Genomic DNA, 24,624 nt, shown 5'->3' with positions numbered 1-24,624 from the left:
GACAGCATTTGGAGCAAATAGGAGCATCCATACTAAATCATGCCAATTACTAAAGGTGTAAATTTCTGACCTCACAACCATTCTTTAAAGTTTCTTCAGGAAATGATTAAATGCATCATAAAATCTTGAAGTTCACCACATTTGAATCGGATTATTTTGGTACGATTCAGATTTTTTACAGCCCTATTGAACCTAAGTCTATGTTTTCTTTCTAAGTAGGCTAATCTTGCTCTTGTGTGCAAAGTATGTCCTGTGGATAACTTTCTAATGCCCATTAAATGGCCAGTATATTTTGTCAAAATGCTGCTGTTTAGAGTGTAAACTGGGAGTCCTAGTCTTGGGTCACGTGCGTAAGCAGGACCTTTGCTAATCACAAATCACAAGACTTAAAAAAGGCTTATAAAAGGGTTGAAAAGGCTTTAAAATGGCTTTAAAAATATATTCCTTTAGGTTCTCTTCTCTCTGTTCAAATTGGAGAAACTTGGCGAGCAGCATGTCCATGTGAATCATGGACACAGTGGGGAACGTCTACAACACCACCTGCATATGTCAATTCCCTCTCATTCATTTCTTCCTATTTGTGCTTTTGTGTTCAGTTGTGCTTCAGTAGTGTTGCAGGGTGGGAGTGTTGTACTGGGGGTAAGGGTAATTTTAAAGCTATGTTTTATCATATTTGTCAAAACTTTGCTGGATGTTTAATATAAAACTCAATTATAATCATTTTTACTATTTTACACTTCAAATGAATAATATAATGAATACTGAAATGTGACTGGATTAACTATTTACTTAATGTGGTGGAATATAGACAAAAACAATTCAAAGGTTTTTGACGATTTCTACACTTGAAAACATTTAAAAACTTCATTTTGGATTTTTATACACTAGCAGTTACTATTTAACATCAGAATTGCACACTCGTGGCAGACATCTGTTAACTGCACCGCCTGAACCTGAACATCAGTGGATGCTTTAACTCATCAGATCAGTTCATTTCACTGAAATCCCTTTTGGCACTGTAATATAACAAGTCCAGGTGTAGACCTAAGACCACGCCATATATCTAAGCTCTTCTGCCAGCGCCAGAACATGGAGACAACTCCTACTCACTGTTCAAGCTTACTATGCCAAGAACAGCATGTATTAAGACTTCTTAATCTTCAGTCACAGACTGCTATTCAACTCTAAAAGGTTATAGATTCTGAAAATGTACTATTTGATTTTGAAAAGGTGTCATTCTTTTACAGCCAAATTGTGCCTTATTTCATTTCACTTTGTGCAATAATTCTTTGCAGCACACTTGAGACACTCAAAACTGTGAGAATCGGAAGCCTGGACTTTTCAACACGTCCTGAACATAGAGGAATCTTGGTAGGCTGACCGGAACAGTGCTCAACTTTCTTTAAGAGGCTATTATGTCTTAAGATCACCCAGTGGTGCTCCACCTACTGGCTGACATGACCCATATACACCACACAGATAAACCTGCTCTCTCCATTTCAGAAAGTAATAAAGCAGTCTAAATGGGGACCACTGTTACTCTGTGATGCACAGCCTCCTTTCTGGCTAATGCAAATGAGCCTTTCAGAGGCCAGTCTAAAGAGCTGCTCCGACTGCCTTCAGAGCAGAAAAAGCCACTGAGGTGATTCGCAAGACTCCATTCCTGCATATTAACTCAAATTAATTGCTCGGCGACTTGCTCATGAATGACATTGCCTTTTCCTTCCACACAGCAAAGTGTCATTGCTCCTTTCTCTCTGAGTGGGCTCCCTACTATAACTAGACAAATGTGCCATCCCCTAAGAGGGAAAATAGCACATTTTTCACTTGTCAGAAACACAAAAGATGAAGGAGTTTGGCATAATTTAAACACTCAAACAAATCTAAGGCCTTTGGGGACTTTTGGAGATGACCTTTAAAATAGCCTTAAATGTGAAGTAATGTTAAGTCGTTTGAATTCATACAGCCAGTGCTGTGGAATCAGCCTTCTTTCTTGAAAGATGTCTGTCAATTCACTAAAACATCACAACCTCAAAGGGTGTGTTGAATCTTTCTTTAAGTCCCTCAAACAAGGCCCACCACTGACTTTTCCAGAATCCTGATTAAAATACATTTCTCTCTGTTCCTGTCTACAAGTTATAGTTCCAAACCAGAGGTTCTCCCCCTCTCTACTCACCCTGAAACACACTGGAGGAGGGGGATTACTGCATGCTGGAAAACCACTTGATCCACATTGCAGTCTAATGTAATTCCATCCTAACTGTTTAAAAGTCAAGTGGATATGCATCTGTGTGAATACTGAAATTAATTCTTACTACCTAGTTATAACGGTTAGGTTCTTTTGCACCTAAAGACACAGATTCTCTTTTTTTCAGATAAATATAAAGTGCAATAGCTTATTTATAGATTGAGGTCTTGGCTCAGTGACTTTTAGTCTAATGAATGTGAGGGACACTTGTATTTGCTTCTAGTCGCATGCACCCGATCATTAATTAATTTCATTTGATTAATCATTTAGCCTAAACAAAGGCATTCTCATTAGTCATTTAGCTGTGGCTTCATTGTGCCATGCTACCTTTTGCTCAGATGTGTTTCTCAATTTACGTTTGTTGTTTGCAAGATCGCATTAAAGATTGAAAAAAAATCGGACAAAAAATGTAAACATGTAGTCTATTTCTAATTGTATTAGAATAATTGTTATTATCCCTAAATAAACCAAAAAACAACTTTGTAAACATGCAAGAGCTTTTTCTGAACTCAATCTTTCTGAGTAACATCATGCAGAGTGAAATGATGTGAATACATGCAAACGTTTGCAAAGTTAGCAGCTCAGCTCAGACCTTCACACTGCTTTTTTTTTTTCTTTCACACATACAGCCAGTTGCCACTATGTTTTAGCTTATAATGACAATGTGATATATTTGTACTGAGAGACAGTACAAATATATCACATTTTTTTTAATTCGTCCGAGATTCCCCAAAGAGAAGCAGGAAAAAAATAAATAATTGAGGCTTGTATTTATAAGACGTATATGAATGTAGTATGGAATTAATCTTTTATTTAATGTTCTTAATGTAATTAATGTTTTGCTCTTATTAAGTATAAAGGAATTCTTCAAAACTAATTTGTAAAGATAATCATTCATAATACATTTTCCTCTAACTTTAAATCACCTAAATGCATGTATATGTCTGAAGTCCACTTATAACATTTCTGTCTATGTAACCAAAATATTCGTAATTCATTTTAACGGGACATTCATTTTAACATCAGTGAGAATGGGCAACGCTAAGGTGACCTAGACTAAATAGATGTATATGTGTATATGTTTTGCTTTGCATGACATCATAAAACATGAATTCCAAACTGTTTTTATGGCTTAGTTTCCAGGTATGGATGGGGGGAGTTAATGGTATGTTTTTAAACTTTAACAACATTTACAGACTACATAAAACTCTCTTATTTCAATAAGGAACAGTCTGTGTTCCATGATATAGATGCTTTATTACCGAGATACTGTAAAACTGTGATATTTTTGGACAAAGTTATCATATCATGAAACCATCAAACCATGACAACCCTACTTTGAAAGGACAACTTCAAACTCTTTTCTTTATTATCTATTTAAGGCATATAATCTCTAAGTCTTAGCTAAAGCTAACATCAGGACTGGTTTGAAGGACAGACTCTCTGTGGACGTAGAGGCAGGACTTTTAGCTGACAGCATTCAGAGCGGGAGCTGACTGAACATGATGGAAGCCACCAGCCCCAATCAGATCCACTTTTCAATTCCAAAGATAATATTTTCTGTCACCAGACGTCCTCGTGGAACTCAGGGCATCTGGTCACAGGACTACTGTGAACTGAACATCCTATTTACTGTGGTATCCGTGGACAGGACAATGGTGGCTTATTTGACCACGTTTAGTGGTATCACTGGAGGAATGTAAGGTTTGGGACTGACTTACTGTGCAGAGATCTTTATACTGCATCTTCTGGAACTTGGTGTCAGCATTACCAGCACACAGCTCCACATAGCCCAGTACTACCTGGAACACGGTGTTGTGAATGGCCTGGGTGAAGTGCATGTGAAGCTGATCCATAGCAGTCTAAGAAATGAAAGGAGAGGAGAGAGAGAGAGAGAGAGAGAGAGAGGCGGCAAGAGAAGACAGAGGCATTTAGTTCTTGTTCCATCTGATAAATTTTCTGCTGTGTAAAAAAGGAAGCATTTGTTAAACTGAAGGACTACTGAAGTTTTGCACATGTTAACCAACACATTACTGAACTCAGCGTTTTGTTCAGTTAATATTATCAGCTGTTGTAAGTTCTCCTGGGTATATTCTGCTCCACCGCAACAATGCAAGAAAACATCTCTGACAGTCAATCTCTCGCCCACTCTCTCTCACACAGACATTCCTAATAAAACCATGTCTCAGAATGAACACAGCCTTCTTATCACGTCAGAGCTCAGCTTCAGGCAATGCAAGAATCCCACCAAATCTCCACAACCAGAACCAAACAGAGGCACAACTAGAACCTCACAAACATGCAAACATGAAATTTCCCCAAAGTCAAACCCATGCTCACATTTCATAAAGCTAGGCTGCTACAGGTGGCAGTCTAACAGAGGCTGAAAAACTGAAAGCGATGGTTTTTCATGCTCTCTGAGGAGGGAAGTGACCCATGCTGGGCTTCCTGCTGGCCTGCTCGCAGGGTGCCACTGCAGGTAGAGTCTGGCTCAACCCACACGCTCCAAGGAGATGAGTCATTAAAGAACAACAGAGTCTAGTGTGCTACGGGCCCAACGGGGAGAGCCAGCACTCTCTTACAACTTAATTATATTCCTCTCTCCTAACAAAGCCCTGGAAACACAACCTCCTCCCAGCTTCCTGCCAGATTCAATCAGAAAACAGCTATCAAAAGCTCTGCCTTTCCTTGTAGGTTAGTGCATTCAATTCACAGATGGAGAGAGAATTCTGATTAGTTGAGAAGGAAGAACTGACTTTCTGGATCTGATTAGTGTTTTTATGTCATCCGTTAGGGGCAAAAGATATTCAAACCCAACTGATAACGGCAAATGAAGACACCTGCACCAAGATGCAAAATGGAAATTGGCAGGTGCTTATTAATATACCAAGGCAAAAGGAACAATCCATTAGATATATTAAAATGGCAAGAATAACAAAAACAGTCATCAAAAATGGGAGTACAAAAAGTCTCACTCATTAGGCTAATTGCAAAGTACACTCCACTCTGTCTGAGAGTGGGCATTTTTTTTTTACTGTGGAAGGAAAGAAGGAACTTTTAATGAATTATGTGTTCTGGTTCAGGGTTTATGTCTGATGAGCTTTTAGCTCTGACAGCAGAAGGTAAAGGTGCGTTCTGTAAAACGCTCAGGCACTTATCCAGAAAGCATGAAAGCAAGACAGGGGCTGATGGGTGCATAGGCTCGTGTCAACAACAAACCCCAGCCTAATGTCTTTTCCTGATGAGGACAGCTCAACCCTTGAGGGCTCTTTTCACAAAGGCCATCAAAAACACAGCATGTGCTTAGGCAGCCACTGTCATGTCCTGTGCTTAAGTCTGCATGTCACTTAATAACTGTCAAAGAGTATCTCCACTAGCATCTATCATCTATCATCCAGTGCTTCACCTTGGGGATTCTTGAGGAGAAAGACAGACAAGCAGCAGCATCTCAATGGTCAACAGCCGTGGTTGTAAATCTCTCACCTCACAACCATGTAACAAACGATTCAATACATCATGGAATCTCAACTTTCACCACAATTCAGTTGGGACTGGCCTTAATAAATCAAATACTCGAATATTCATTTGTTACTTTGGTATTTGTTTCCTTGTTTAGCATTCGTTGTAGTCCTGACAGGTTTCAGAGTTAGAGGCTTATATAATCACTGTTTAAAAAAAAAAAAATTACCATAAAGCCAGGAAAAATGGCAACAACCTAACAATAGACATATTAGGCTTTAAAACTCATGTTATACGCAGGTAATCTTAGCTAAAAACTGAACATAGCCATATCGTCTAATACGATATGTCACCCCTTTTCTTTGAAAGACTTAAGATAAAATAACATGACAGTAATAAGACAATAAAAGTAATAAGACAATAAAATGGTGTCAAAACATATTTAAACAAAGAGAATCAGTCAAATACACTAATTTGTTTGAGCTGAAAGACAGAGACAGTAAACCAGCTAAAAGCTAAAGTGACAACAAAAATGCTAAACACAGACTTTTAAAAATGTACACCTTGAACTTCTGCATAATTGCTGCTGTAAAGGTAAGCAAAAGTCCGGCCCGGTCCCATTTCACCCCTTGCCCCTACCACTTAGCCTTTACCCCTCCCGTTTTGCGCGTTCACGTCTAGGTGTAGGGTGTCCTGATTTTTGCTGCGATAGAGGAGAAGGGCGAAGTGTTAGGGCTACATTCCACCTTAAATTCAAACAAGAAGCAAGTTTTTCCGTTCTTTGAAGGCATATGATTCCCTAAACTTAACTAAAGCTCAGCAGTGAGGTTGCTGAACTTTACCCTCCTCTGTTGTCCCTGCAGACCTGCAGGGTCGTCTACAGAGCACCGCTAGTAGCCTGTAATGAAGTAATGTTCCTTTTTATTCAAGGGTTCTCCCATTTTGTAGGGGAAGATTACAACCACTATCCCTTGTAACACAGTTCCAAGGGTCAAGGTGAAAGGGGTCAAAATAAGAAATGGGATTGGGCCAACTTTACATTTGTGTCACTGCATCTTTGGGACATCCATCATGAAAAGGTGTATAAATGCCTACTATGTCACAAGTCAAAAAAAAAATCTGATAAAGAGCCATATTAACCAAATCAACATACCTAAAGTTATGGTTAATTATGTTGTGTAAATATTACAGTTTTTAAGGGTGGTATTGAGGACGAGTATTCGAGTATGTGTTCAGAAACACAAATGAGTATAAGTCTGTAAAACGCTGTTGGGGCCAGTCCTACATTCAAATGCATTTGATTAAACTGAACTTTTAGCAGAGTTAGGAATTCAGAATTTTAAAAATACACTGAAGACACATATGCAACTAGAGGAACACCAAGGCTCAAAAACCAATCAACATGGCCCCCCAGATGGTGCACATTTTTGCTCTATACTATTTCCCAAAACACCTGAATCAAGTCATGAAGACTGAATATTTGTTGCAGTTGTATTGAGAGCTGGGTTAGGCCAAAAAAGTAGACCACTGGGGGGAGGACCTGAGGACTACTTTGAGAATCCCTGACCAAGGAGGTGTTCAGACGAAGCCTTTTAAAATTTTCTCAAGCACGCTTCTTTTCATCACTGTCTTTGGAGCAATGCACACAGTGTCTGAAAAGCACTCCTCCAGTCCACAAAACTTCAAGTTTTTAATTTAAGTAGAAAAACTTTCAACTTTCTGGCTAAACGCCATGGAGGAGCACCATATGTCATCCACAGCTGATCAATCAAGATCAAGGACAGCTTCTCTCAAGTCACTCAGCTAACAAGTAGGAAAGTTTTGGCGGTTTCAAATGCCCAGAGCTGTACAACACTCACCACAAAGACTATCACAGTCTGAACTGGACAATATTTTTCATTATTGCAATAGATGTTATTATCGTGATACACAATAAACCTTTCTGAGCTTATCGTGGGTATTGTCTATATGTAAAACATCGACCAACTGCTAAGAGACTAACTGTTAAAAAATAGAACATAATTAGTCCTGTTTGACTGAATTTAGTGCAGTGCAGTGTATGAAATGCTGAAATAAAACCATTTCACCCAAAGTTTGTGATGGCTGTTTTAAAATACGGTGCTAGTGCACTGTGTCTCTGTGTTAAAATATCAAGTACCGTATATTGTGAAAATGTCTAAGTATTGTGATATAATAGTTTTGCTGTATCGTCCACCCCACTCTGAATGTCAAAACAGTTTTCTATTGAGTACATGTTCATTTTGTTTTTTTTGCTTATTTGGGCCTTCAGCGTTCTCTCAAATCAATGTTGTGTTTACCACTTGTCAATCAAATGTGTAAACTCACCCCCTAAGATGCAAGATGTGTTTCTTTTTAAGCCAAAGACATGACACACTTTGTTTTTAAAACAGCGTAGTCTGAATGTCTGAAAAAAGTCCCCAAAATATAAGTGCATACTTTATTGAATATTATTATTACCATTCTATTCTATCTCTATTCCACTTTTACAGCCCTATCAACAGCTCAAATCAGAACCTCCAGAGACTCATGGTCAGGTCAGGATGAACAGCACTGGACAAGCTCTGATGACAGCAGATAGCAGGGGACCATGAGTCAAAAAAGTGACAGCACTACAGCACTTTCTCCAGCTCCCAGCTTGGCTGTACATGGAAATGAGATGATCTATGGGTGCTACTATTTGCAGAATGCAGATGAGTGCACAGGCAAGTAATGTGGGAGTGAATTAATTTGCCTGGAGTGATTCAGGAAAAGTCATAAAATGTCTCAACATACACCTGCACAAAACTTCCATAAAAAACATTACTTTATAATAAGGAATAGTCAGAATCATATCAGTATCTGCAGATACTTGCTTAAAAAATTATCAGCATGAGACAAAATGTTTAGAGTTAACTGATAATTCAAACCGATATTTGATGACATGACTTGATCTGATGTGCTCTGAAAGAACAGAACATTTAGGTACTACTGGGCTACTTTGCTAAAATACTTTCAGTTTATTCATTTTACTGTATTTGTAACCTTATAGAAAAACATTTTAGATTTATTAATAATGCTAATCCAGACATATGTCCAATTTCTGCATTTTCTAATCTTTCATATGTAAATGAAAAAAAAACAAATCGCAATGGTGAGATCGCAATCATCCCACAATTCATACTCAAGTCTATAAGCAGCACAAATATTTTATAAAATGCAATTTTTGGTAAGAGCGATGCACAGAAGAAAAATGCTTTCACACCAGTGGAGGAGCCTTGAATGTCCTCCTACCCTGTTTGCGTCTTCTCTTATGAAGGCTGTCACAGATTGATTCCCGAAACGTCTGTAGGTTAAATCCTTAGGCTCAATGGCAAGACCACTGCAGGGGATGGTGGTACAGGCTAACTGCACACAGCCCTATTCATGCATTGCTTAACTGGTTCTGGGGCGGGAGAGTGGAGGTCTGTGATGAGTGAGCCTTAGACTGGGATTTAGACTCCAATCCCAGCTTTGTACTACTCTGGGGAAGGAGGTGAAAAACGGCGTTTTCCTTGCCGACTGATAACGTTATGCCAACGAATGACTCATCTCACCAGACTGACATGGTGTGCACCTTTTTATGTATTTTTCCTTTTTGTGGGTATGGGGAGTTGTTGGGATGAACACTGGATGGGTTTGATGACTCACTCACCTGCGTCTTGCCCAGAAGGGAGTAAGCCAGCTGAACTTTGGTGTAGTGCGAGACGTCAAAGTGCTTGCAGGTTTTGGACAAAGCCACATCCAGCTGCTCCTGCGCAGTCGAGGAAAGAAACAGAGGGAGGTGAGGGGAGAAAATCACAGCCTGAACTGCGGGTTTTATGGGCAAGAGTGAAAAGACAAAACACTTTGCGTTAAAAGTTGATCTCCCAAAGAGCTGTAAAAGCCCAGAAAGCAAAAAAAAAAATCTGTCAGATACAGAATTCAGGAATGGGAACAGGAACAGGATTCCAAGCTGACATTGTCAAAAAAATAGTTTAGGGAGTCATCACTTCAAAAACAGGTCTTATTTATAGGGCAGGGTTGTATAAGTAAGTTATTCGTTGGCTCAGAGATTTAAAATCCTGCTCATAAAAGGTTTGTAATTAGTGGCTTGTCTTGTATTTTAACACATGGTGTCAAAGTAACATCATAAATTAATACTCTCTAATACGTCTTAACGACGTTATCGCAGTTTGACCCTTCGAATCATCTTTAGGTTCAGCTGAAGCCCAGCTGCTCATGCACCGTTGCTGCGACTGCAACTATAACCCTCTCATCCAAACACAGCTTCTTCCACTGAGGCTCTCTTGATCAAAGTTATTTCCAGCTACTGCTGTGGTCAATTTATGTCAATATATGAAAACTTCCAAAGCAGCATTGAGTTTCTGAATCTTACAAGGCTACATATTTAGGGACAATAAATAATGCACTGAAAATGACAGCATGCAAATTCCTTAATCTAGTTAAAGGAGATCAACTTCTATTTATAAAAACTCACATATGACTAAAATAGAATAATTGTGCATCAGTTTTGTGGCAGTGTTCAAATTTGTTTTATTTTGCTTGTCGAATAAGGTCAGATGACATGCTTATCACTGCAGCATATATGACTAGAAAATGCACTTCTAATGTTACATATGACAGGGTGACTGAGTGAGAGTGCGACACTGCGAGAGAGAGCCTTACACACACGGCTGGGCTTAATTTTATTTCATTTCTCCCAGGACCCTCCTTACACATTCACACACGTCACAGACAGATGGCACTGCTGGGGAAATGTGTGTATGTGTGTGTGTTTGTACATGTTGTAGAGTGTGAGCTCTCATATGCTTCAACACAGTCACGCACTCCTCAGAGACAGCAGTTTATTTGGGGAAAATGGTCCATCTGCCTCCGAGCTGCAGAGACGCAATTCTGGCGCACACACACCCTGAGCGTCATTCTGAGACCCATAATGCAAGTTTAATATGTACTTTCCAGTCTCTGCATTACGCTCATTTTGAAGATATAAATGATGCTAAGTACTAGGACTAAACACTAAGTGAACTGATCAGTCAGTGTTCTTTATCGATTAAAATCAGTTAGCTAAATGTATAAATATATGAATTGTACTTACATTAATAATTATTATTTGCTCATTTTTACAATTACAATGCAGTGTGAAAACACAACATTTGCAGCAAACTCTTATAAAAATGTTAATACACTGTAAATATATATTAATCTTAATAAATAGAAAGAAATCAAAAAAGTAGTTGTGGCATCTGCAGTAGTACGGACATCATTCCAGTCTAAGAACTTCATTCATTAGGCCTTAATTGACTCACTGGTTCTCTGATTCTTCTAACACTCAACAACCATGGGCTCTTCTAAGCAGCTGGCTGAGGATCTGAAAACTGATTTAAGTAACTGTGCATTAAAACTTGCAGAAAAGTGCTGCAGAGGTTGTAGTTACTTCCTTTACTTCAAAAATCAATATAATATGTCATTTGACCAAAGATGCATAAACGTTGGCATACAACTGTAAGTATTTCTGCAAAAGAATGTTTGGACCATGTAACTAGTGAGTCTTCATGCAAGTTTATGAATCGTTTTACTGAACATATTGGTCATGTGGATCCGGTGTGCAGTGTGCTGGGTACTAAAGAGCAAGGCAGATGCAACATGTTTACTAAAAAAATTATCTGTGTAAGCACACTTCAAAATATATAACCATGGTTAAAAAAATGGAAATGTAAACTCTGCAAATGATGTTTTAGTTAATAATTGATGATGCAGTCCATGCTTAGTTTTCCCTCTTAATTAATCAATCAATAGGTAGGCTACAGCATAAGTTACCAAAAATGTATTTCAGCAATTAAATGATTGATAAATCTGAAAAACTATTAAAAAGCACATACATACATACATACATACATACATACATACATATATCACAAATAGCTAATTCATCTTTGCGTATTTATTGGTATGGGCAGATACATTTAGCCGAAATTCAGGCTTTTTTGGTTGGCCAAGAAAAATTCTTAGTGGCACTGAGACATCCTTAGTGACTAGAACATTGAATAGGTGTCAAGAACCTACAATAGTAAAGGGTTGCTTAAAGAAAGCTCAAAACACAAAAAGCTTGCTACATACCTCAATTTGTTCCAGGGTGTCTTGCAGCTTCGAGTTCAATTCACTGGTGAAAGAAGACATTTCAAAGTCAGTTCAGTCATGAAAACAGTACCAAACCTTGCTCCAAAGCCTGTCGGAGACCTAAACATTCCAAATAACATGCTATTGTGTACCAGAGGGACATGCAGCAGTGTTGTTTGCCTCATTGTGAGGCAAAAAATAGATACACTACTGTTCTGAGGATATTTAAACAAGCACACTGCAGCAACATGTTTCAGGATGAAAAGCTTTTCTGCTCACATGAATAGTCACAATGGTAAACATTACGACAGTGACATTTGCAGTCCAGAGGCACTGTGCTGTTCCTGGCCACACACAGCCCACTTGTGTGAGCACAGTGGACGTATGCTGGAAGCCCACTTAGCCTCCTTTCAGATGTCTACTCCAATAAAAATGAACTACTCTCTTAAAAGAGAGAATGCTTACAGGCAACATTTGGGCAACAAACAACCTTGCACGTATTCAACAAAGCACCAAGCTCCAATAAATATTATGCTGCTGGCCAAGTGTCATTGTGAAATCAGCAGTTAAGAACAAGTGTTCAATTTTGTAAATAAACTCATTTTGACAAAAGAAGCATTTCACACTCTGAGCTGGCCTTGTTTGGAGATTTGACAATGAATAAAATTTCAATCAAAAGAGCTTCACCCCGAGAGAGGAGGGAGAGAGGAGATTCCTTGGCCTCACATCTGAGGGAGGTGAGTCCTCAGCTTCACTCCTGAGATAAGAGCAATAAGGAGCCTCCTCAGCCTCATTTCTGAGAAAAGAGCAAGGAAAGAGCCTTGCCAGCCACATTCCTGAGAGAGGAGTCAATGAGGAATCTCCACATCCTCATTCTCATTCTCAAGAGAGGAGCAAGAGAACAGCTTCCACAGCCTCACTGCTGAGAGGAGCAAGAGAGGAGAATTTTCAGCCTCACTCTCATAAGAGGAGACTCCTCAGCCTCGAACTAGACAGCCTCTTCAGCTTGACTCCTGAGAGAGGAGGGAAAGAGGAGCCTCTTCTGCCTCATTCTTCACAGAGCAGCAAGAGACAAGCCTCCTCAACCTCACTGCTGAGAGAGGAGCAAATGAAGGGCCTTCTCAGCCTCATTCCTGAGTGAGACGCCTCCTCATCCTCACTCCTGAGAGAGTAATGAGAGAGGATTGTAATCTATCCTAAGACTTCTTCTCTCAATTGGCGCTGCACTGTTAGTGTACCATCTGTAACGTATCATCTGAAAGCGCCATGACTCTAAGCTGCAGCATAAACATTCACAAACACCCAGTAACACTGAGAAGTAAGAGAGCAGTACGCCATGACCTTTATGTTAATAATATCATGTTTACAGAGAGACAATTGAATCCTAGTGTTTTCTGAGACATCTGGGGCCGGAGATCTGGGGCCGGATTCAGGAAGCTTTCCAATGAACAAACCTGGTGAATACTCTCTTTAGAAAGTCTTAATCTCATCAATTTAGCAGTTTCATCAACTGCAGACCCATCACCTGAAACAAAAACCTGAGACCCAGGCAAATGCCACTTTTTTCACATATCCAAAAACCACTTCTTTCACATATCCAATCAGAATTTAGTAGGAGCAGAAGTTGTTTCACTTGTTTGTAGGGGTGTAATGATACACTGACCCCACGAATTGATTCGGTTCACAAAATTGGGTCCAAGATTTGGTATTTTCATGTTATTCCTAACATGATTCAAATAAAAAAAAAATGATGACTATACTGAAGGTCACCATTTATGAAATGATGATGCACAGCTTACAAATGACACTAAAGGTGTGAGGCAGGAGCGAGTTGCTAATTGGTGCTGATCGTTTGCAAACAATGTTCAAACAATGCCGCTGCATTAGATGACAATTATTAATATGTTCATTATCCACGATGAATTGTCACAATGCATACAGTCACAGTGTTGCTTGTAATATAATGATTTCACAATGCACTGTTATACTCTTACTTGTTTGCTTAAGCTTATATTCATGCAGTCGTTTTCAATCATAATCTTAGCCCAGTTATAATCACCATTTTGTGTTTGTTGCAGTTTGGAGATTTTAGTAAGCTTTTTATAAAAGCACTGGCTGGACTGCTTTTTGAAGTCATATAAAAAAAGAAGATTTCTCTAAGAAAGGCGCACACTGTAACCACAACAACGCTGCGATCACTGAGCACATCATTCTGCACTTTTCTGAATAGTCAAAATTTTTTGAAAGGGTGCCACTGTAATGACAAAAAGGAAAAAAAAGAACATAAATGGGAGGCAGAGTTCCTCTAACCATCAGGCTGCTTCCCATTGGATTAAAAGTGAAGGCTGCACGGAGGAAAAACGTAGCAAAAAAGCCTCAGCCTTATTTAGGTTAATATTAGGTAGACACAAGCAAGACAATCTCAAACATTACAGTTCTACTGGAAGCTTTGCTTTTGAAACAATTCTGAATCCAGGTTCTCTGCAGCATCAAGTACTGGATTCAGTCTAGAGTGCATGTTCCACTTATTGCCATTTGTTAAAATCAAGAAATATTTAATTATTTGCAAGTGCTCAGCTATGAGATTTGCCATGTAAGAGTACTGTTTTATTTTCATGTAAAATAATTTAAAACTGTTAAAATGTAATTGTAATGCAATTTTGTTTATGGAAAATGTATATCTCAAGTGGCCAACATTATATGCCAACCACTTTTGGATGGGCCCAGAAATATAAGTGAGCAGGCATGGACCCCTCAGGCCCAACCACAGTGACAGGCCTGACTTACCATTTGAAATTACAGTTTAAGAAGCATCTCTCGCTTCCTCTTTCAGTTAAGTCAAGCATGAAGTTACTGTAACATTTTTTTAGCAATAGCACTTGGTCTTGAAATTGTTCTTAAGAGGAAAAAAAAACAAAAAAACTCTGAAGCTTTATGAAAAATAATAATGTATCTAATCTTTTTTTTACTGTCTGGAGTTATGAAAAAAAAGCACATTTAAGATTTTTCTTCTTAAGGCACTTTTGTGAATTCGGTCCCTAATGCCTGCTTCCCTCCCATCATAACACAACCTGAAGCACTAAACTTTGTCTCTTTCCCCTGAAAAACAGAAAAATCTCTCAAGGTGGAAGCCCACCATCACTATAAGCTGAATGGTTACTTCAACTCGACTTCCGTCAGGAGTGCTCAGGGCTCCACCCAAGCCTTTTGGGAGGTGACACGTAAATCATGTTTTAATGAGATTTCACAACAGGTTCCCCCAACACTAAGCTCAAACACAGTTTCATTATTCTTGTGCCCACAGCCATGCAAACAGAATAAAAAGAATAACCAAAAAAGGCAACGAGTGTTTTTCTTTCATCACAACAGATGTCTAAAAAAAAAAATCACTGTGATTTGCTCCTGTTTTAATCTGCTATTTTGATTCAGTGATACGGTATCATGACTGAATGAAAGGCATTACACAGGTGTGAAATATGTGTGGCTTTTTAGGGTATTGGGCAGCAAAGCCGCTGAGCTGGCCCTTCTCCCAGCTTAGGTCACTCGGTAATTAACTCCTCTGTCCTGCACCTGAATGCACAGATAACCCAACTCTCCATTACTGCCACAGATGAGAGTTGAAAGATAGAGCGACTCACTTAAAAGCTGAAAAGGAAGCAATTACAAAAAAGAAGAAAAGCCCTGATATTCAAAACAGGTTTATCTCAGAGCCCAGACCTCTGCAAATAAAACTAGCAGTGAAGAGGGAGCCTCCAGTCTAAATCAACATGAGAATAGAAAATAATGACTCTTCAGGTGAGTGTGCCGAGGCTAGAGGCAGAATAAAAGCTGAAGCATATTTGAAAAATACAGTGGATACTTGATTTTTGATATCAAACCATTTTTGAAAACAGGAGCTGGGCTAAAAGTTACCCTGATCTTGCTACATATAGACCTGTTAAAAAATGATAGTAAGGGACTGTTTTTAGACATGAGGAGCTTGCCCACCTCCTGACGGTTGTTTAGTATTTTTACAAGCAGAACTATTCTCAGGCAGAACACTGCCATGAGCATTCCAGCAGTCATTTCACACACACTCGGCATTACTGGCAGCACTCTGATGTGAGGGGAACAGCCAGAAGCAGATGCTGAAGACTCCCCACTAACGGTCAGGGCCATGTGCCAGTGTGCCAATTCTGTACAATCTCTGCATTTTTACAGTTTTTGTAGTTTTCAACCACAGCTATGAGGACGATGTGTTAAGTGGGTGACGTTACAACAAACAATACCTACAGTAAAATCTGCAAAAGCAATAGCACAGCTAAATCATGTAATTTTTCCTTACTATAATTGTAGTTGGTCAGTCTAGACGCATTTGATGTCTAAAGTTTGTTTCTTTATATTTGCACTGGAGTCATATTTACTAACAATTAGGCCGTCTCAATTATTACACAATCGCCTAAATGCAATATTATAATAATTTTAATTTATTATTAATAAGGCAAATGCATGTAATAAAAGACAGCAGAAAATGCACGCAATGAGCTCAGGGCTGTCAGAAACATGGTGGCAAGTGGGCATTTGACCCACAACCCACCGCTTTTTGATTGAGTTCGGATCACTTACAACGCACAAAAACCCCACTACTCTTAAACTGCAAAAAGAGCCAACATATAGACAAACAGTCAAACTCAGTGTCAGAACCAATTAAAATGCCATTTCGGCTGGGAGACCAGACACTTCCCTAACAGGCTTCATGACTTCACACTTATTGAGAGGAGCTGCAGCTCACTAATCCAGTAAAACGTTTTTTACTGCCATAAATGAACTAATGCACCTAGCAACAATTTCTGTCACTACACTATGTGAATTTACTAAATGTCTGTCTGAATGTTTCTCGCTGCTACTACGCTAAACTAAGGTCGCTTTCACATCGTTTATAAGGATCATTTTTTTTTGTTTGATCCATTTTGATGTGTGAACACTCCATCCGTATTCAGGTCTGGCAAAAATCGCAGGTCTTGGTCTACTACTCTACTACTTACAGTTCACTGCTAGTGGAAACACATTTTACAATGAAGAGAACTCAGCATAGTGTATACTTTTCTCAGTGCACATCAGTGCTGTACCGTCCGCACATTCTCTGTTTTAACAGTTTACTCTTCACAAATATTGTAGCATGAGCTGCTGTTAATAATCCCACAATAGCATTAAAATAATAGCAAAGCATTTGATTTTGGCTCATGGATCGCTAAATGTATTTTTGGCCAAGCATCAGCGACCTGATTGGTTTACCAATTTGAATTTAACCAATCATAAACAAGCAAATATCAAGTAAGGCTCATTATTATTACCCCAACTGTTATTCACATAAACGTAAAATCTCTCTTAATTAATGGTGGTGAATGAGAGAGTACAAGAGCACTTGTATCTGAATTTATGACATTTTTCTGATCAACAAACACACAAACACGTGTAATTTAGTCCAGTTTAGCCTTTGCAGAGTGAAACCGACTGAACCAAATAAAAAAGACAGAATATTACAAACTCTGGTATGAACTTGAACTGGGTATGAAAACAGTCTGATTTTCCTCACAGATGCTAGCTAGCAAAGTTTGCTATCTATACCTGAACCCAGTGAAGTGCAGGATCTAAACCAACACTGTTCATGAATAAGTTTATAGAGACATTTTATTAGCTTGACATGAAATGTAATTTCAAAAATTTCTCCCCAGTCTAGCTATGACCAGCTCCACCTACTATACAGGTCTCCACCAATCACGCGATGCTACCAGTGCTAGGAGTGTAAAGGCTAGCAATTGCTTCTTCCGTGTTATGTGAAGTAAGACACAGTATCTTTTCAAACTGCTGCTACTGTGCTCTCTCAGACTACCAGCCATGGATGATCACCGAGGATCTAACTCGCAATCTCCTGACAATAGGGTCAACACATAGACACCATCAGTCAGTATTAATGTGGCAGCAGCACCTAACCCGAAGCTAGTGCCAGTAAACAGTGCAAAACCATTTTTCACCTTCATTTTGCTTTAATACTGAACAGCTGAGAGCTATTTAGAGCAAATTATCTTTGCAACAAAGGCCTGTTCTGCTGGTTAGTTTGTTTGTTGTTCATGATGCACGTTATTCATTCAGGTGACGTTACTGATTAGGATGTGCAGGTCGCTCCTGGATTCAAGTTTGTTCAGATTAATGACAGATTTGAGTCACAAACCTACACAAATGTGAATTGTCAGGTTAGAATGATCAGATCAGAGCAAAAAATCTGAATTGATCAATGAGGCTCGCAATATGAAAGTAGCCTTAGAGGGCAGCGGTGAGTAATGTTTTTTGAGCTTGGCCTATTTCTGCTGTCAGTTAGATAGCAAGATAACTAGCCAATTTTGTGACATAAAGCTTGTACTCAATACAAGTTAACTGTCTTTTTAAAATTATTAATTATAATTATTATATGGCAATTAATTGCCCACTAAAACGTCACAATCGTGACAGGCCAACTAACAAGTACGGAAGCTTATAACTACCAATTAGCAACAAGTCATGGTTTTGCTTTTAAGAAGATGAAACTGGAAAGAGCAAAGAGTAGCTTAGCTTAATCCCTAGATAACATACATGGCCACCACAGCAGCCCTCCATACTGATCACCTCAGCATCATCAGTATCCCACAGAAAAGTGCTTCACTGCATACCATTTCACATCTAATCACTTCCACTGCAAGGAAGGGGACAGGTAAATTGCAGGACTATTACCATTATTTGACCATGATTCAGTCCAAAGGACTTTTATTTAATGGAGCTGTGGCTACTGCACAGACCTCTGCTCCCCAGAAGCCAAGCTGTGAATTGTAAAGCAGGAAAAGCAGGAAGAGACTAAGAATGCTGATTTGGATGGCAGTAGCCCAAGCCGGTGGCATTTGGTTTTATTAACAAGCAGCACAGGAGGATACCCAGCAGGCGGACGAAAGACAACTATGTAGCTGCAGTCCCACTGCTCCAGGACTTGGACCCAGCAGACATCCTCCAAAATGTTCAGAGGCCTGGGACCAACGCAAAACACTCCCGCTGCAGTTCTCTGAGCACTTCAGCAGTTGTTCACAAACAGGATAAATCATCCCCATTCAACGCAGGCCCACACACTAAAACTACAGTGATAATTATCAAGTATTTTTTGTATCCATAATGTGTTTAAGTTTTTTTTTTTGAGAAAATGATTGCCATTCCCCTCTTCAGGCTCAAATGAGCAGCAAAACTTGAACTTTGAACCAGCTGCCAATGTGTGCTTTTTACTGACTAGACAGAAAGAGAGAAGTCTATATATATATATATATATATATATATATATATTGGGCACCAGGTATGCCCCATCATAGTAATGCTGTTCCTCAAAGGTAGTGGCCTCTTTCAGCAGGAAAAAGCACCCTGCTACACTGCACACACTGTTCTGGAATGGTTTGATGAACATGACGAAGAGTTCAAGGCATTGCCCTGGTCTCCAAACGTGCTGGAACAACACGTCTGATCTGTGGCAGCTCCACCTCGCAAATTACAGGACTTAAAGGATCTGCTGCTAATGTTTGGTGCAAAAAAACACAGGGCAACTTCAAAGGTCTTGTAGAGTCCATGCCTTGCTGAATCAGAGCTGTTTTCACAGCACATGGAGGACCAACAACAGATTAGGCAGGTGGTCATAATGTTTTAGCTCATCGGTATACTGTGTTTTCTTCAGGGTCCATCAATATTAGATTAGGCAGCAGGTCATAATGTTTTAGTTCATCTGTGCACTGTTTTCTTTAGGGTCCAACAATATTCAGACCTAAAACTGAGCATTAGAAAATGCACATAATAATTGTTGATAATAACACAGTATGACAGACATTTGTTTTGCAATTTAGTTCAGCCTTACTTTACTATTTGTGTGTCCAAATTTCAAGGCACAACTCAGCATGGCACAGAGGGTGTAGTCAAGACAGACTACAAAAACTGCAGTGATGAAAAACAGCAAATCCGCTGCCCAGCATGCTGCTTGACTGACGTTAATTATCCAAAAACAACAAAAAAGGAAAAAAGGAAGAAAAAAAACACTTGTTCTGAATTGAGGACAGACTCGAAAAACAAATACATGCACAACCACTGCCGTAAGGCCATCCTCATATGAGCTTGGCAACTGCGTCAGTGCAGTAGCTAAAACAGCATTCTGTGCCAAGTCTAAAATGCCTCTGACGATCGCTGACCATCAGTACAACTGAAATGAACATATGAGAACACATCATGCATCGTTCCATGGAGAGTAAATGAGAAAGAGCTGTAATTATGGAAGAGTGCCAATCAGCAGTATTGTCTCCCACTCCTATTCAAAAACAGCAGCGTCTTTATCATACCAGCCCGTCTGCCCAAATGTTCTTGCAGAAGACCTCATTATTTCTGCAGTGGCTGAGACAGCGCCTGCTGCAGAGGAGTTCAGCTAGTCAGCAGTAATTGTCACAACAGCATGAGGAAAAAAATAAATAAAAATACCTGTATCTCCAAGCTTTTTCCTCAGACACTGACTGCGATCCTGCTGGCTTAAGAACGTCTAAAGCCTACACATTTTGCGAATCTTCCAAGGCACTCAGAGAAACAGAATGCACCTTGGGACATTCAGCACAAAAAAGGGAAGGGGAAAAATACATACTCTAGATCCTAGAGTATGTGTCCTCTGGAGGACAGAATGCTCAAACTCCCATCATCAAAGAGGACTAAAACAAAAGGGAAATGGCATCTGGGCAGGTTTCCACAAGCTGGCCAAGTCTTAGACAGACACGTGTATCTCCCCATACAGAGAGACCGTGCTGGAGCTTGATAAGACAGCAGTGTGCCAATACGAAAAGAGCAGGCCAAATGTCCATCACAAGAGAGATGGAGAGAGTGATACAGAGAAGATGCAGAGAAAACAGGAAAGGAGAAAAAAAATTAAATGAATAAATTGACAAAAAGTTCAGAAAATTGAAAACATATATACACATATATCTCTGAGTGGTGTCCATTTAGAGGGGGAGACTGTTCCCAGATGGGATGTCCTAATTAAATAATGACAACCCATTAGTCTAGGCACTGGCTTATTGATCAGTAAGCAGCAGCAGCAGTCACTGCCCTCACTGATGAGACTTAGCAGCTCTTTAAATAACAACAGCCTCTTGGTTGTTAAGCTCTGTGAACATCTTACGATACCAGCAGGAAAGTCATACGATGGGGCCACATATAAAAACAAGTAAAACATAGCCTGACATTTTAATATGCCCTGTAGTTTCTGCTACCTCACAGGTAATGTACGATTTCTGGAAAGGGAGAATGTTATCTGCCTCAGTGCTCTGAAGAACAATAAGGATTCTTTCAGATATCGACCATCCATCCTGCTATTAAGGAATTAAGAACACACATGTATGATTTACACTTTCATACTAACAGCTCTTGGCTGTCAGGTAAAAAGAACAAAGCTAGCTGAACAAGCTTTTCGCAGCAACATAACACTGTTTAAAATACACCATACTTAACTAAATGCTGAGCACTGTTATAGATCAATAATGATATCTCAATATTAACTGACCAATTTACCAGGGCAGAGCTAATTTCATCAATACTTGAAAAAAGGAACTTACATGCATGTCATGCAGGCAAACACGACCCTACTCCTCACGTAATCTTGCAGGCATGCGTGCACATGTCTGCAAAGGTGAATATGGCACAATACCTGCGGTCTAAAATAGCTGTGTGCTGCATTCAGCTACATGGTGAAGTTTTGATCGTTTTTATAGTATAGGTCATACTGAGCCCTAAACCACATCTACAAGTCTGTGTGACCTTCATGAAGGCCTGGATGTGGTTTAAGCAGGTTGAGAGTTGTACTGGGAATGTATTTATGGAGAAGATTTGGGTGACTACTGACTTCTGGTGTTTAGCCTCATAGCTCTAGCAGCAAACTAAAGAAGCAAAACTAATACTCTTAACATGCCTTGGCTGATCTGGGTAAGTGGAAAATTGTGTAAATTAGATTTTTCACCTGAAACCTTCCATTTAAGGTCTTCAAGCGGTTTTAATTCAGATTCAGAAATCTCAAAGTAAGCTTTCCACTTCTTTTAAGAGAGTATACTCCTATGCAAGTGCGCAAAAATAAAACATGTTAATGCCTTGACATCTGTCAGTTCTGAACAGAAAGTAATACTAGTTCTTGCAGGGCTTTTTCTGAAAAAACAGTAGTGGCCCATTACCAAAAAACCAAAAAAAAAAAAAAATAAAACACACTTTAGGAACCAGCATTTGTTGTTTTTATTTCAGCTGATGTAAACAAAAATGCTATTTCAGTGCATGTAGCAATCAGCTGTAATTCACAGAGCATCCAGGCAGTCCTCATGTCAAGCAGTACTCCACATACCTTATGCAGCTGTAGTGTTTGAAAGTGCTGGCAGCCTTCTGGCATTCCAAACACAACTGGATTGCACCTGGATAGTCCTCCTCCTGTCGAAACCAAATAAGATCTCTGAACCTCCACATTTAACAAAGCCAAATTTTCATCAACTCTTAACTACACAGTACAATACAGCAACTGCTTCACATACTCTGTAAAGGCCAATGGCAGTATGTTCAGAAAACAGACAAATGCCATGATAACTTGGCTTAACCTGCAAAGCTCTTTCTGTATACAGATATCTGTAGTAGTTCACATGCAGACTTGTAGATAAATGTGGCAAAATATCGCAGCAAGGACACTCTCAACTCTAAATTATTGCAGAGAAAAAATGTCTACCACTTATCAGATTTAAAATAACCTTTTTAGCAACAGCAGAAAATCAGATTAAGCATTAACAAATATTATGGAATAAACCTCTCACAATAAAGAAACTCAACCACTGCTTTAATTTAAAACATCCACAATCTGATAGGAGACAGTGTGGGATGTATTTTTGTCCAAGAAAGTGTGAGAAAAGCTTGAATCAAACTTACCTCCAGCATCTCACTCAGCCTAACATCTGTTCTTTGCTGCATAAGAGAAAGAAAGAGAGTTGATTTCACACTGGATAATGGGACCCACAGACTTACAAGTTGGCCACATTCAGTCATTAGTTCGGTGATTACCAGAGTCTTTATGGTCCTCAAAGATTTCAGCAATCCTGTCAACAGCTGCCTCCGTCTCTGGTTGGCCAGAAGCCCTAGACTGGCTTCAGTGAAGCCCTCTTTAGCAAAGCTCAGCTGCCTGGAATGAGAACAGAAATGATGTGAACTTATCTTGAAATGTCACTAGTTTTTTTCAATCATTGTTAGAGCATAAAAACAGAAACCTAAATTTGTCATAATATGAAAAAGGCAGAATTTTAGCATAGTTCTAAATGGTTTTGTTTTCTGGTACTGAAATGGAGAGGAACAAAGGGTCTCGGACCTCCGAGCGTTGGTGCAGATGACAGCGGCCAGCTGCAGGTTGGTCTGCAAGGACGTTACTCTCTCCAGCTCCTGAAACACAGCACCATGAACAGCTTAAGCAAGATTAAATCAACATACTCTATAAAATGGAACAGCTAATACAATGTGACAACTCCCTCAGTACCCTATTCAGTAAAGGAGTCTGGGGGTTTTCTAAAAACCTCTCATGGGTGGCTATGTCAGTAACCTTTGTTACTAATAAGTTCGAGCCCTTATGGAGAGAACACTCAGTTCCATTGTACAGCTCCGGTATGAGCCTAGCGCAAAAAACAGACACTGCGATGCATTATCCATTGTCCGTTTACTAGGCCCAGCGCGATGCTAGAGGTGTCTTTTTTCCCACTTGAACCCACCAAAAAAGTGAAAGGGCCAGCAAAAGACTTTGATTAAGGCAATGAGCTCTGTAAGAAAGACAGAGCGAAGGATGAGGCAGTGTTAGAACATACCCCTGAGCCCAAACCACATCTCCTGAATTAATCGCTGGGTGGAATTTGAGGCTTCCCCCCCTCTCCTCTCACCACATTCTGCTGTTTGAAGAGCACAGCTGTCACAGCCTGAGGTGAACACACACTGACTGACCCAGTGTTAAAACAAAGCACACCGGCCAAAGACATTAGCACACATGCAGCCTTTAGTGGAGGAATATCATCCCACTGTCACGTTAAAGATAACTATTTGGCAAGAGAATACGAGGTGGAAAAAATCGATTCCACAGAGAGGACATATTCAAAGCTTCTTTATGCCCAACATCACAAGGAAAGGCATTGAGTGGTTGCAGAGATAGCACCAGTTATCGCTGGTATTTGTAAAAACCCTGGAAGGCGCTTGATGAAAGAGGGTATTAAACGTGAAGCTGCGCGTACAGAGCGATCTAGGGAATATACAGTTGGTTTCAATAACATGATCAAAAAATGATACAGTAAAAAATAACCATGTTTGAAATGTATTATGCTTCTGATCTATGATCACACACAAGAGAGTAAAAGGTTAATTAGAGGTCAGCTTACCATAAGCAAACATTTAATTAGTATGGAACCAGTTAAACAAGTCACATCTTACAAGCCACAATTACTAAAACAATAAACATTTATCCTGAGTTTTAGGCTTTAAAAGGGATGTTTTTTTTTTATTATAGCATAATTGGTGAAATGTAGTTACTCAAATCATTTTGATGCTCAATGGCGCATTATAGAGAAACTATTTTCTGATTTTCTCTACGCTTGTAGTGATCAGAACCATGGATCACAATGTATTAAACCTAGCCAGTTTGTTTGCTATCTATAACAATGAGTGAATCTACATGTAAAATTGTG

The 24,624-nt window shown here is 39.4% G+C and overlaps 1 protein-coding gene across 2 annotated transcripts in view; it reads right to left on the bottom strand.

Moving 5' to 3' along the window:
* Window positions 1-24,624, bottom strand: part of vps50 (VPS50 EARP/GARPII complex subunit) — a 159,800-nt gene that overhangs the window by 103,644 nt on the left and 31,532 nt on the right. For both annotated transcript variants that reach the window (XM_036566437.1, XM_036566438.1), the window contains exons 6-12: window positions 23,271-23,341; window positions 22,970-23,087; window positions 22,838-22,873; window positions 22,269-22,351; window positions 11,864-11,906; window positions 9,399-9,497; window positions 3,970-4,110 (exon numbers count right to left, since the gene is read on the bottom strand). In XM_036566437.1, the coding sequence (XP_036422330.1) occupies window positions 3,970-4,110; window positions 9,399-9,497; window positions 11,864-11,906; window positions 22,269-22,351; window positions 22,838-22,873; window positions 22,970-23,087; window positions 23,271-23,341 (591 nt within the window). The remainder of the gene's footprint in view (window positions 1-3,969; window positions 4,111-9,398; window positions 9,498-11,863; window positions 11,907-22,268; window positions 22,352-22,837; window positions 22,874-22,969; window positions 23,088-23,270; window positions 23,342-24,624) is intronic.

This window comes from Colossoma macropomum, unplaced genomic scaffold (assembly GCF_904425465.1).
Source record: "Colossoma macropomum unplaced genomic scaffold, Colossoma_macropomum, whole genome shotgun sequence".
NCBI lineage: Eukaryota > Metazoa > Chordata > Actinopteri > Characiformes > Serrasalmidae > Colossoma > Colossoma macropomum.
The sequence above is the reverse complement of the archived record's forward strand: the minus strand, read 5'-3'. Positions and strand labels throughout refer to the sequence as shown.